This window comes from Centroberyx gerrardi, chromosome 20 (genome assembly GCF_048128805.1).
Source record: "Centroberyx gerrardi isolate f3 chromosome 20, fCenGer3.hap1.cur.20231027, whole genome shotgun sequence".
NCBI classification, from domain to species: Eukaryota; Metazoa; Chordata; class Actinopteri; order Beryciformes; family Berycidae; genus Centroberyx; species Centroberyx gerrardi.
Window position 1 is genome coordinate 23,103,738 of NC_136016.1, and position 15,001 is coordinate 23,118,738.

Sequence of the window (15,001 nt, forward strand, 5' to 3'; positions counted from 1 at the left end):
AATCAACAGTGGATGACAGTAATCTGCTCTGGTGGTCAGAGCATCGAACAGGAGCAGAGTTCCAGTGGGTGTCACAGGTTCTGATGTTTTTCCACTCTGCCGTTTCAACCCGTTTCTATTTTCTCCTTCACAGCTGCGTCACTCTCTGGCGTGCGCCGGCTGTAACCGCATCCTCCCAAGTGTTCATGAACCGCACCGAGCGACGACCACTGGATCCACACAGTGATTGGGTGATGCAACGCTGCATCCCTCTCTCTCTCTGCCTCTCTCTCTCTCTCTCCCTGTCTGTCTATGTCTCTCTCCCTCACTCCCTCTCTTTCTCACCCTCCCGTCCCACATTCCCAGGATGCTCCATTCCAGCGGAGATAAAGTTAGCACTGTAGAAGTGACAACGCGTTGTAACCGGTACCCCCCCACCACACACACACACACACACACACACACACACACACACACCACCACCTCCTCCACCAAATGACGCAACCCCCCCTGATTGTATTATCTGGTCGTGTGTCTGTGGGATGCTAGGCAACGTAAACACAACTAAATATAACAGCTAAGCTGCTATACTTTCCAGTCTGTCCCAAACCTGTTTTGGAAACACAATACCGGCAGAGTAAATTGAAAAGAAGTCTTGGAATCGCTGATTGGCACTTAAGGCATCTTGAATTTAATAGAACAAATATATTCCAAATAAATTTCCGTTGACATGTAATAAATAACACTGAGATATCAGAGATCACCTATTAAAGGTAAAAGAAAGTGAGAAAGTTTCAGATTGACTTTCAGTTAAACAGTTAGCCAAAACATGCTTAGCGACAGCTACATGTTAACACTTTAATACACTGTGGAATATGTGGTTATTTTTGCTCACTTTAGAACATAGTGCACTAGTTTAAACATACAAAGTGGCATGCATATCAGACTGGAGAGAGACTGACAACTGTATTTTGTCTCAGAAAGAGAAACGTCAACAACAGAGTACCTATTTAAATGTCTTATAGCTGAAATACCTATAGCTTACTAGCAGCATTCAGTCACAGATACTGAACATCACGTGACAAACATGAGCGTCGTCAAAGAAAATTTAGCTACTGTCCATCCAGAAGGTCCAGTCTGGAGTTACATGTCTCCATAATGTTTTTTCAGTCTCATGTTCCTGACTCATCCTGAAGCCTGCTGTGTGTCCCGGGCCGGGCTGAAGACCTGTTGCTGTTATTTCAATGCATCCTTCACTCTACGCATGGCAGCCTCTTCAGGCATCTCTGAAGGACTCATCACCTCATGTTTCAGCTGCAGGTCAGACGGTCAAGATGGCGGCCTGCAGTTCCAGCTCTGTCTCTTTACTCTAAAAGCAAAGTTCACGAATGTGCGGCACTGTTGCACTTTGCATTGTTTATCTGTTCACTGTCACTCTGAAGATGATTATGTGCTGTAAATGTCAGAGTATTTGTTTTCATCTGTACTGAAATGAATCACACCAGGCTGCTTTGTGGCAATAAAAGGAGCTTTAACTCTAACTCTTCCATTGGTGTCATCTCCAGTCCGGACTCATCCTCTCCGGTCCGGAGGCTCCTCAGGCCACGCAGTATCCGTGGCTCGCCATCAGAGCGGTCTGGCTCTCCCTCCGCTTGTCTTTCTTCTTCCCGAGCCGGACCCTCCAGCAGACGGCGCTGGCCCCCAGCAGGCCCAGACCGGCCGACAGCAGCGCCAGCCCCAGCACCGAGATGGTGGATCCGTGGGAGTTGAAGGCGTACGCCACCGCCGTCACCACGACGCCGGCGATGAGCACGACCACGCCGAACGGCACGGTGCAGCGGTAGCAGGACATCTCGGCGCCGCCGGTGGCCGCCGTCAGCTGGACCTCGTTGATGAGCGGCACGGTCGTCACGACGACGCTCCGGTCCTTCTTGGGCCTGTCTTTGGCCAGCTTCTCTGCAGAAATGGATGCGGGCGTTTTCATGGCGCTGCGGGGAATCCTGGGAGGACCTTTGGCGTGCAGCTCGTCCGGCATGGTGATCTTACTGGCGAGGAAGAGGTGGGCCATCTTGGTACGGTCAGCGGTCTGCCAGGCAACAGCTAGCTGGAAGAAGAGAGAGAGAAGAGAGAGGAAAGGGGAATTTAGTAATCTACACCTTTTAATGACTTCAATCGGTGACTAAGAAACCGCAGCATCATCGACAGAGAATAAATACGTAGGGCGAGTATTCAGTTCTCATCTTACAATTATATTCTTTTGAAGCAACAGTCTGCTGAAACACACCGACGTTTCCGGAATCACCTGAAACGTCCTCATCGTCATGGTCTCAGGTCACATGATCACAGGTGTCTGGCATTTTCACAATGTAGAGCAGTAAACTAGCTAATCAGAGCAGCGATGCAACTGACTTGTAGGTTGTTAGTCTGCAAAAAAGTTGACAATTTCCCCAGATTTCTTTCTTTGGTTTAATGAGTTCTGAGTTTAAAAAAATCAACAATTTCTTGATATGCTTGATAGAAGAGAACACGTTCCCACACCTATTTTAACCTATTTTAAGCATTTAGGATCATAAAAACCAATGTTGTTGTCTACAGAGCAGCAGGGTGTCTTGGTGAGTTGGGAGTCTGTTCTGCAGTTGGAAAACCCGGGTTCAAACTTGTGTTGCACTGAAGCTGAGCCTGACCTCTGACCTCTGACCTCTCCCTACAGATGGAACCATTAAAATGTGGGTAAACTATGACCTGTAAACATTGATCTAACCATCCATCATATGAAAAATATCAGTTATACTTTCAGAAAAGCTTTAATCCCTGTATACTGTAGCTTACATCAGTTTGATACTTAGTATGTATGAATGTACATAATTCAGATTCATATCAGGCAAAAAGGCAGCTGGATTTAGGAGGATTCACTTCCTACATTCCTGAATCTAACTCAGCTGCATTTCCTCGGTCCTGAGAGATTAAACTCATTAGAAAATAATGTTTTTTGTTTTTTTTAAGGAAAATGTCGTCTTTTGCAGAATAAAATCTTAAAACTCAGTCTCAGCTGAATTTCCCTTTGGATGTCCTGATGGGAAAGCAGACTGTCAAACCACCACCACCACCATCACCATCATAATCATCATCATCATCATAAACTATATCATTAAGCTATATGATTTTTTTTGTCATTTTTAACTTGTTTAGCCATTTTAACAAAATAATTCAACATTCACCTGATAAGTAGCCTACCTGCAAAACATATTTAGACCAAGCAATTCAGTGAGTGTTAGGCTAATAATTTATATAAAAATGTATAGCCTACCTACTTTTGAAATAGGCTTTATATCCAGTCATTTAGTCTAGTAGTGAGTGTTTTTTTTCTTCTAATAAGTGAAAAAAAAAAAAAAACTGCTGGTGAGATTTTGGATAACTTAAAATGTTTCCAATGCAAATAAACTTTCAGAAATTTCTTGAATTAGCCTAGGTGACATTATTTCTCATCACACCTCATCATTTTTTATTTTTATTTTTTTACTTATTTTGATCAAAACAAGATGTTAAGGCTCGATCCTAAATGCTTTGCGAGGTGGGATTGGTTTTGCAGTGTGGCGTTACACACACCTCGGTGAAACGGGAGCCGGGCACTTTCATAAACAATCCGGTCTAATGATGAAACCAAAGATATGAGCTATAATAAGAGAGAAGCCGCTGATGGGCAGCCTGACGCGCAGTAATCCCGCAGGTAAAAAAAAACAAAACAAAAAAAACAATTGTGCGTTTTCTTACACGCATTTTGTCTGGATGCTTTGGAACATTTCCTCATGTTTTCCCATTTTATTGTTACTATTTAAACTGGCTGTCAAGGAGCACATCTGTCACAATAAGTTGTCTTTATTGATAGGCTTTACAGTCAAATCATTGCTTTCTATCCATGGATTGGAAAAGGAAAATAATAAAACTTACTGTTTAAATGCGCAGTTGTCCATTCCTTCTCTTTTGCAACTATAAAAAGGACATTAACCGGTAAATGTCCTTTTCTCCAGGTAGTGTGGAGATGTGGAGGCGAGACTCTACAGGTCGTGTTTCTGCGGCAGGAGGAATGTCAGGTCCCGACTCTTCCTCAGCTGTCTGCTCACTGGTCAGATGCTGCAGGAGCTCAGAGTGGCTCCCTGCCATCAGGCTGCATCGTCTTGACTCGGGGAATAAAGGGGGAATAGGCTATCAATAGAAAAACGGGGGAGTGCCCCCTCCCCTCCCCTCCCCTCCCCCCACACCACCACCACCACCACCACCTCCTACTGGACGAGCAAGAAAACTTTTAACTCTTTCCTCACTGCAGACACACCAGCTGATTCATGCAACAATATCTATCCATAAATCTATCTGTCTAATCTATCTAACCTAGTTTAATGCATCCATGTGTTTAAGCAGGGGAAGGTGCAGCACCGTCCTGCTTCACATTCAGTTTCACATTCACACAGAACAACCAGTCTTCTGCTGGTCAGTGGGGGGCAGTGCCTTGCTCAAGGGCTCCTTAAATTAAGTTGTTTAAGGAAGAGAGAGTTACTTGGTCACTTTCCCACACATGCTTCTCTAAACCATTGGCTATCTATCTATCTATCTATCTATCTATCTATCTATCTATCTATCTATCTATCTATCTATCATCTATGATTGATACTTCATGCATCAAGTAATTAACAGCATATGGCAGATTGGAGTTTTAATTCTACAAACATTTCTCAGAGGCAGAGCTGCTCTGGAGGCAGAAATAATCTGATTGGTTGAGTTAAGTGGGCGGAGCCAAAGTTAGCTAACTGGCAAACTTGAATGGTAAAAGAGGAACCCTGGTCAAAATATAAAGAAAAAATGTAAACGGCAATGACTTTTTTTTTTTCATCCATTCTTGCCCGGCCTGTTAACAGCTAGCTAACTAGCTAGCTGACCTTCAAGTCCAGCAAACTGACCTTCAAGTCCAGCAAACTGTTGCCAAACCTCTTCTTCCAATGGAAGGGATCGCTTTGCTAGGAGTTGTCAGGTCATGTCAAATGCTCTTTTGCATATCAAATATGATGATCATCAGACGTCTTTGAATTAGACTTGAATTTGTCATCAAATACTTTGTGAGTCAACACATTAGCCTAACGTTCTCCATGGCCTGAGAAAGTAGCTAGATTTGTCGGTAGTCACTTTGAAAAATAAAGTCACCATGAGGGTCTGAAAACTCACTAAATCTAACAACAAAGTTGCATTTGTAAATGCATTTGCATGCTTTCATACATTTGGGTGCATGCACGTGTGCGCTGGCAGCGTTTGTGTGCCTGGACTATTATTACAGCCCCAGGCGTCAGGGTCTTACTGGCTGTCCTGACCCCTTTCCTTCCTCGCCTGACTTCTTCCCACATCAAACTCACTCACACACTGAGCTGTAACAGCTCGGGTTAGATTCAACGATGCAGTTAATGGTAGAAGTCCGACTTTATGTATTTATCCTTAATTGATATGCCATTAGTAGGCTACTGCAGACAATTCTCTCGTGAATGGTAGAAACAAAGTAGAAACAAATTAGTTTGTTGTAACACAAAACTTCAGTGCCTCTGAAACCAGTTACCAGATGTTTTCCTGTGCTTCTCATAGCTGAAAAGAGAGCAAAAGCCGATTTATTTCCCCCCCTAAAGAATTCCTCTTAGAAAAATGGTTGCATCTGTACATGTTCTAATAGAGACTGGGTTGCAACGGTTTGACTTCATATAACATGAAAATCTGTAAATACATGGAATATATGTCTTTTTTTCCTATTTCTACAAATGATCTCATGACCAACTCCAAATTCATCTGGCGATCCCCTGGGACGACCCGCCCCTCAGGTTGAAAACCATCGCTCCAGACCTGGCCTGGACATCTGGGAGGAATTATCTGGGTTAAACAGCTGGGGAAGTGTTTATTGTCCTGACCCGCGTTGTCCTTTTGGCAGATTGAAGCCTCCGGTCCACATCCAACCCAGGAACAGTCTCACGCCGATGGTGGTCCTAATGCAGATTGTTTATGTGGAGATGATTGGATGGAGATGAGAGCTGCTGGTGTCGTGTTAACAAAGACACAAATACAGGAGAAATTCCTCCCTACAGACTGTAAAACAACACAATGTTATGTTTGTCATAGCATCAACTCTCACTGAGAAAGTATTGAAGGTATTTGCTTAAAATCAGGTAAAAACTGTGATGCCTTTGTCCATATATTATTTGATCTGTGCTGAGAGCAGCAGGTGGTTCTGGGGCTTGCTGTTGATTTGCTGTTGATCCTGTTGGAGGTGTTGTTCAACCAAACATCTGTGATGGGAGGTGCGCACTTGATCTCACCTATAACCTCCTTTCCTCTAAAATCCAAGCAGGTGTGCACTCTAAATAGCACAAGAGGAAGTTAGAGTCCCACTTTTCACTGTAGTTTTGCTGAACTGATGGTAAAGTTTTTCTCCGTCCCCCAGAGGAATTGCTCGGCAAAATCCAGTGTTGCTCCTTTTTCAACTGTTGGATGTTACTGGTACAGTAGTTGGTTGAGACACATTAAAGTTTTCATGTTACAGCATGCAGCAGGTTGTTTATGAAAGAATTGTCTTCAGTTCTAATGCCTGAACAGGAACTTAAAAATTACTAAAACTGTTTACAAAGATAGATTTGCATCATCACATTTACAATCTTTAACGCTTGCATGAAGGGGGACTTCTACGCCAATTGATTTTTTTATTCTACATACATTTCTCAGAGGCAGAAATAATCTCATTGGTTGAGTTGACCGTAATGGGCGGAGCCAAAGTACCACAGCTTTTCTGGGTAAGTTACGGGTTACACACAGAAAGGCAAAAGGTAAGGAAGGAGGAAGCTAATATTATGAAGCCTTGTGCTTTTGCTACTAACTGAAAAAATACAATCTAGCCCTACTAAGTTATCTAGGTTAGCTAGTTAGCTAGCTGAAGTTAAAACTAGCCATACTAGCCTATAGCTATCTAGGTAAGCTAGTTAACCTTCCAACATCATGAATGCCGTGGTCATGACTGAATGAAAACATATTTGTTATTTATATTGTGACCAGAGTTCCTTCTTTGCCACTCAAGTTTGCCAGTTAGCTAACTTGTGCTCTGCGAAACTGTGGTTCTTTGGCTCCGCCCACTGAGGTTTAACTCAACCAATAAATCGTTTCTGCTTCCGAGAAATGTTTGCATAACGAAACTCCAATCTGCAGCTTCTTCCATGGCAGCAACAGTCTCCAGCTCAGCGCATCTGGACCCATAAACAGGTTTGCTTGTGCAGATGAACCTCTGGGGGTCAGTGAAGGCCAGCAGAGCCCCTCCACCCTCCACCCCCCCCCACCCACCTCTCACAGGGACGCTCCCCTGGTAAGTCCTTTGATCCAGAGCAAGAGGTCGCCCCGCCTGCCCCCCCCCCCCCCCCCCCCCCGCATCACAGAGGCAGCAGCAGCCTCCAAACACTGTGACCCAGTGTGAGTCAGATCAGCTGTAGAAACAAGCAAAGGCCCATCTTCCATGTAGAAATATAAAGTCAATACATTTTCTACAAATTATTCTCAGGAGAGCTAATTTAATATTGTCTGTCTTCATTTATGGTGATTTTCTAAAATAATTATGCTGTTAGGAAGACATTTGTGTGGACTGGCATTTCCTGCAGCCTCCACCTTCTCCAGCCTTTACTGTTCAAACTCTGCTTCAAATACAATATGTCAGACACACCACTCCCTGGGCTTCAGACAGGCCAACAGAAAGTCAGTGGATGAAATCACAGATGATTTGTCCATCTAACCTGACATTTGTTTGAATAAAATTCGTCAAATTAGCTTGTTAAGCTGCAGGACGTCTCTGTTTGTTTATTGTTTGTCTTCCAGATTTGATTTGTGTGAGACGTCTAAAAACGTATTCAACAGCTTAGACTCTAAACCTTTGTCCACAGGGCATTTACATCGTCACATTAGAACCAAATCGTAGTACTGTACTGTTTACTCAGTCAACATTTCTGTCTGTACTGAAGATTCCCATCATGTCGATTGTTGCTGCGGCGAGTCTGCTGCTTCAAATCCAATTTACATCTACAATGGTGCAGGAGCCATTTGAGCGGAATTGATTTTATTTTCTCACTTCCCGCTCGTCCTCACATTATATTATTTCTCCAAAGGATAGTTGTGATTTTGAATTGGCACTCTGCAAAGCAATCAGCCCGAGATGAGATGTTAATGAATGCATGGAGATTGTTTTCTCCTCAGGCATGGTGGGGGGGGGGGATGCTAGCTAACCCAGGTGGATGAATGGTAAATCACTTCCTCCCCTGGTCCATTTCTGGGTAAGAGATGATATGAGTTATTTGCTCTGCATCCATTTCCTCTTTACTGACACAACAGATGGTCACTGCCGGTGTTGTGGTTGGGTTAGCTACGATTCCACAGCACAGGACTGCATTTGATCTTTTACATTCCATATAGATGCATGAAAATGGTGCTAAAGGTGCGTTCACCACACAAATACAGTCAAACTCCAACTAAAGATCCTTCTACTCATGCAGCTGTTGGAGAAGTCCCACGTTTTGGGTGCGATCGATCACACATGCAGTTAATTTACTTTGGTCCGAACTGTAGTGGAAAAGTTGCAGTTCTCTTGTTAGAGGACTGAGACTCTCGGTGCCGTTATTTGGTGCCACCAGAGTTCAAAGGTCATCGTTCTCACCTGGATAAACAGTGTGAATAAATTGCTTCAAATTCTATCTACTATTTGCTGCAGAATTCAGTCGAGCCTCAAGAGGAGTTTCTTGGAAAAATCAAGCTTTGCTTTCTTTTCAGTGATGATGACTGATGATACACAGGCACATTTTTAGGGCTAATTTGGGGAAAAAATTGTTGTATTAGTTAGTATTATGTATTAGTTTGAAATGTAGACAAAGTAGGCAGAGTAAGCTTTGCAGACAAGGATTCAACATCAACCAATCAGAGACAAGAAAACTGGTCAGGTGACCTGTCCTCAGCCTAAAATATTTTTCATATGGTCCAACTGCTACTAAATAGTAAACACAACTAGGAAAAAATAACAACTGTGATTCTTCTTTAATCTAGCAAGCTAGCTAACGGTTAGCTAGTGGTTAACTTTGATAAAATGATTAAATTATTACATTTTCAGTAGAAAAGAGGAGGCCAAGATGTCAGAGACAGCAGCAGTTTATTTTATCCATTTTCACTCCTCCAACTGTCAAATTTGTCAGTTACTCTTCCTCCCATTACCCTCTTTGCCCATTGCTCAGTTGCTCATACTCATTGCCCATTGCTGGCAAATTTTGCCCTAAAAATGTACCTGTGTATCATCAGCTTAACAGTCAACAAAGAGCTGGCTGTCATACTTGTACCAGTGAGGACAGATCCAGGATGGATGAATAGACAGGGACTTCTACAACAACTACCACCTTAATTGTCCGTCCGTCCGTCCGTCTGTTAGCAGGATATCTGTAAAAGTTGGGCACGGATTTGCACAAAACTTGGTATGAAGGTTGGTTATGGGCCAAGGAAGAACTGATTAACTTTTCATGTCGATTGGCCTAAAGGGGGCGTGGTGGTGGGCGTGGTCTTCCACAAAAAGGTCAGAAGAGATTCACATAATATCACAACTTTGACAAAAGGTTGTGCAGGGAGGAAGCACTGGGCCTTCTGACGGCTTCTGTGATGTCTCTGGGTGAACTGGCAGGGTGTCAGACATGGCCGAGGTCTGTGCTCTACTCTACTCTACTCTACTCTACTCTACTCTACTCTACTCTACTCTACTCTACTCTACTCTACTCTACTCTACTCTCTGGTTATCGAATGTGTTTCTGAAGCTTCTAGTCTCAGTGAGTGCGGTCCTGGTTGGTGTTTCCAGGCAGAGTGCTACCTCCGTTCAGTGTGTTTTGTGTGGCCCAGTGACCTCTGACCTGGAAGCCCTTCCTGTCGGCTCTCCAGGGCTGCAGTGTATTTACACTGGGAGGCCGGACGTGAGGTAATCCCTCGCTGGCGTGCAGAGTCCCACATGAAGACGCTGAATTACAGGGAGGCTTCCTCCTGCTGTCTTCACCACAGACCTCTGAAGGGTCACAGCTGAGACCTGAGCTCGCTCTCTCTCTCTCTCTCTCTCTCTCTCTCTGTCTCTCTCTCTCTCTCTCTCTCTGTCTCTCTCTCTCTCTCTCTCTCTCTCTCTCTCTCTCTCTCCTGTCTCTCTCTCTCTCTCTCTCTCTCTCTCTGTCTCTCTCCCTCTCTCTCTCTCTCTCTCTGTCTCTCTCCCTCTCTCTCTCTCTCTCTCTTTCACCCTGTCTCTCTCTCTCTCTCTGTGTCTCTCTCTCTCTCTCTCTCTCTCTCTCTCTCTTTCACCCTGTCTCTCTCTCTCTCTCTCTCTTTCACCCTGTCACTCTCTCATCTCTCTGAATCTGACTTGCTCTCTCCTTTTTTACCTCTGTCCCATTTCTTCTCTCTCTTTCTGCTTCGTATTTTCTTTCTCTCTCTCTCTCTCTCTCTCTCTCTCTCTCTCTCTCTCTCTCTCTCTCTGTCTCTCTCTCTCTCTCTCTGTCTCTCTCCCTCTCTCTCTCTCTCTCTCTCTCTCTCTCTCTCTCTCTCTCTCTTTCACCCTGTCACTCTGTCATCTCTGAATCTGACTTGCTCTCTCTCCTTTTTTACCTCTGTCCCATTTTTCTCTCTCTTTCTGCTTTGTATTCTCTTTCTCTCTCTCTCTCTCTCTCCTTCTCTCTCTCGCTCTCTCTCTCTCTGACTCTCTTCTCTCTCTCTCCTTTTTTCTGTCTTGCTCTCTCCTTCACCCTATCACTCTCATTCTGTCTTCATCTGACTCTCTCTCTCTTTCCCTTTTGACCTTTGTCCCATTTCTCTCTCTCTTTCTGCTTCTCATCCTTTCTCTCTCTCTCTCTCTTTCTTCCTGCCTCTTTCTCTCTCTTTTTACTTTCTCCCTCCCTTTCATTTCTTTCTCTGCATCTTACTCACCGTCTGTCTCTCTCTCTCTCACACTCCCTCTCTCTCTCTCTCTCTCTCTCTCTCTCTCTCTCTCTCTCTCTCTCTCTCTCTCTGTCTCTCTCTCTTTCACCCTGTCACTCTCTCATCTCTGAATCTGACTTGCTCTCTCTCCTTTTTTACCTCTGTCCCATTTCTCTCTCTCTTTCTGCTTCGTATTCTCTCTCTCTCTCTCTCTCTGACTCTCTTCTCTCTCTCCTTTTTTCTGTCTTGCTCTCTCCTTCACCCTATCACTCTCATTCTGTCTTCATCTGACTCTCTCTCTCTGTCTGCCTCTATCTCTCTTTCCCTTTTGACCTTTGTCCCATTTCTCTCTCTCTTTCTGCTTCTCATCCTTTCTCTCTCTCTCTCTCTTTCTTCCTGCCTCTTTCTCTCTCTTTTTACTTTCTCCCTCCCTTTCATTTCTTTCTATGCATCTTACTCACTGTCTGCCTCTCTCTCTCTCTCTCTCTCTCTCTCTGACTCCTCTCTCTCCTTTTTTCTGTCTTGCTCTCTCCTTCACCCTATCACTCTCATTCTGTCTTCATCTGACTCTCTCTCTCTCTGTCTGTCTGCCTCTATCTCTCTCTCCCTTTTGACCTTTGTCCCATTTCTCTCTCTTTCTGCTTCTCATCCTTTCTGTCTCTCTCTCTCTCTTTCTTCCTGCCTCTTTCTCTCTCTTTTTACTTTCTCCCTCCCTTTCATTTCTTTCTCTGCATCTTACTCACTGTCTACCTCTCTCTCTCCCTCTCTCTCTCCCTCTCTCTCTCTCTCTCTCTCTCTCTCTCTCTCTCTCTCAGGGTGGAGTGCATGTATTTTTCTCTAAGGGATAATAAACATTGATGAATGTTTGGGCTGTGGAACACATCACGGCCGGTGGGAGGAGAAGCTCTGTCTGTTTACATGTCAGTTGTGATTATATGTACGTTTGGTTGCTACATGCTGTAGAGTTTAGTAAACTTGTTTCATTTGAGAGTTTCATTAAGTCTCTCTCTCTCTTATCTCATTTTCTCTATACTGGCTTTCCTCTCTTTCCGTCCCAGTCTGTCCTTGTGTTTAATGCATTTTCCCCTTGATGGAAAACGTACATTACTTTTCCCTTGACCGCCATGTATATTTACATTTCTGAGTTTATGCAAGAGCTTATTTGTTAACACATTGCAGGTGAAATAGTCCAGAAATAGGCTAAATTGTTGTTGTTGATTTGCATAAAAGCGGAACTGAAATTGGTACAGTTTGATTCCATGAACATTTTAAGAATTGGAGCGTTCGCAAAAATGGTATCAGCCGTGGCAGACATTTTTCTTTCCACCATCTGTTTTCCTGGACCAAGATAACACTGAAAATAACGTGTGTACACCTACAGTATGTTTTGATGGCCAAGGAATAAAATAGTACTCATATCATAATCTAATGGTGAATTCAATGATACTGTGTAAAGAAATGCAATTAAATTGCAGTTAAGAGCATTTCCATTTGACCTAATTATGACAATCAAACACAGAAATACATGAAATACAGTTCAGATATGGAGGAAAATCCATTTGGTGGTAATGAAAGAAAGAAAGAAAGAAAGAAAGAAAGATGAAAGAAAGATGAAATAAAAATGGTCAATGGTATAATTTCTGAGAAAATGTTCAGTGCGTTGAACTGTACATATTTACCAACTTTGGTGCTTTTTCTGAAGGATTTGTGTACACTAAAAAAAAATCATTTATATTCAGAAAAGCATTAATTCATGCTTTTCCCCATTAAAATATCCTTTCCTCATATAACTTATAAGAGTGTGATAGGACTTGCTCTGTTCATTTAGGTCATAAAGATTCATGGCAGCCCAAATATGTCTAAACTGCACCCCTGTTAATAATAAATTTTCAGAATAACAGGAATTAAAAAGACAAATGGACCGACTTCTTATTTCATCTGCTTCACTTTTCACATCCTGTCAGTCTTTCTGTATTTGGCTCATCTCTCTCTCTCTAATAACATCCTCAGTTTCCCTGACTCCTAATAATATCAAACCATAATAATCCTCACAGTCACGCATCCTGTCGTCCGTCTATCACATCCTCTCCATTTCCCTCCACTCTCACTCTTTCTCTCACTCTTTTGCTGGTTCTCGTTTTTCTACTTTCCTGCTCTCCTCGCTCTCTCTCTCTCTCTCTCTCTCTCTCTCTCTCTCTCCTTCACACAGATTGAAGTCTGTTGTTGTGCTGTGGAGTTACTTTTCTATCTTTACTTTGTAAGTGGGAAAAAAAAGGTTTGTTTGAAAGCGGAAAAAATTCTGTTTGTGATTCTTCTCTTTTCAATTATAATGTCCTTTTATCATTCTTTTTTATTTTTTATTTTTCATTAATTCAAATCTTTTTTTAATTCATTCAAAACTCTTACATTCAAATTTCATTTCACAAGCTGTTGTCATTATAAGATAATCAAGAGTGTGCTGGGAAATTAGCCAGTCAATATTTATGATGGGTACTGATACCATTTGTTTTCAGACCAAGTCATTTATTTTCAGTACTCACCGATACCGAGTACCGATATGAGTATCCTACTACATCACTGCACAAGCCACCTTTTTAAAAAACATTTTGGATTTATGGAACAATACCTGTGTTTCTCATCAAAAAGAAACATTCATTCTCATGTTTCCATCTTCATTCATGGTAAAATGCCCCAAATAACTGACATTTTGGTATTTTAAAACAGAGACAGCGTTACCTGACTGACTGACTGACTGACTGTCTGACTGACTGTCTGACTGACTGTCTGACTGACTGTCTGACTGTCTGACTGACTGTCTGACTGACTGACTGTCTGACTGACTGCCTGACTGACTGACTGACTGACAGACTGCCTGACTGTCTGACTGACTGACTGACTGACTGTCTGACTGACTGCCTGACTGACTGACTGACTGACTGACTGACAGACTGCCTGACTGTCTGACTGACTGACTGCCTGACTGACTACCTGACTGACTGACAGACTGCCTGACTGTCTGACTGACAGACTGCCTGACTGACTGACTGCCTGACTGTCTGACTGCCTGCCTGCCTGACTGCCTGACTGACTGACTGCCTGCCTGCCTGCCTGACTGTCTGACTGACTGCCTGCCTGACTGACTGACTGACTGACTGACTGCCTGCCTGCCTGCCTGACTGTCTGACTGCCTGACTGACTGACTGACTGACTGACTGACTGACTGCCTGACTGACTGACTGACTGTCTGACTGCCTGACTGACTGACTGCCTGACTGACTGACTGCCTGCCTGACTGACTGACTGACTGTCTGACTGACTGACTGACTGACTGACTGACTGCCTGACTGCCTGACTGACTGTCTGTCTGACCTGAATTTGCCTCGACTGTCTCGTGGGAAAAAAGAGATTTAACTGAATGAAAAAGAGATCATTGTAAGTGAAAAGTTTTTTCACTCTTGCAAAACTTGTTTTCCCACTTTCAAAGTAAAGACACAAAAGCAGCACCGTACACAGAAAAATAAAGGTACGAACTGGAACCAAAAAATGGTTCTTCGGAGCGATGAACCATTTCTGGTTCCACAAAAAACCTTTTGGGATATTAAAAGGTTCTTAATTGTTAGTTATTGGATGGTGGGTGATGGCATGAATGTGGAAAATAACCAAACCCCTCCATAGTTTCTATTGTGCAACTGCAAATGAGGCTTTAGAAAGGCTGATCAACAAAAACACAATGCAGGAGTCCAAGCAAAGGAGAGCAGAAATTGGTCTCTCTTTGTCCCTCTCTCTCTGACTCTCTCTCTCTCTCTTCCTGTCTGTCTTTCTTTCTGTCTTCCTCTCTCTTTCACCCTATTGCTCTCGTTCTCTCTCTGAATCTGACTTGGTCTCTGCCTCCCTTTTTACCTCTTCTCTTTCTCTCTCTCATTCTCTTCCTTCATCTGACTCACTTTCTCTGTCTGCCTGTCTCGCTCCTTTTACCTTTTACCTTCATTTCCAGAGGTGTGACCAAGTCAACTTTACTCGAGTCTCAAGTCTTGAG

At 43.3% G+C, this 15,001-nt stretch overlaps 2 protein-coding genes across 2 annotated transcripts in view; both read right to left on the reverse strand.

Moving 5' to 3' along the window:
• cox11 (cytochrome c oxidase assembly homolog 11 (yeast)) overlaps positions 1-15,001 on the reverse strand; it is a 260,956-nt gene that overhangs the window by 135,376 nt on the left and 110,579 nt on the right. The gene's annotated exons all lie outside the window — the stretch shown is intronic.
• LOC139927729 (transmembrane protein 100-like) lies at positions 708-4,134 on the reverse strand. Its single transcript, XM_071919974.2, has 2 exons — positions 3,928-4,134; positions 708-2,083 (listed from the first exon to the last, which is right to left on the reverse strand). Exon 2 carries the CDS (start codon positions 2,045-2,047, stop codon positions 1,577-1,579), a length of 471 nt encoding a protein of 156 aa, XP_071776075.1. The 5' UTR covers positions 2,048-2,083; positions 3,928-4,134; the 3' UTR covers positions 708-1,576.

Bases quoted from the DNA above. Each gene is read 5' to 3' on its own strand.
- LOC139927729 (XM_071919974.2), bottom strand. From the start codon at position 2,047: ATGGCCCACCTCTTCCTCGCCAGTAAGATCACCATGCCGGACGAGCTG.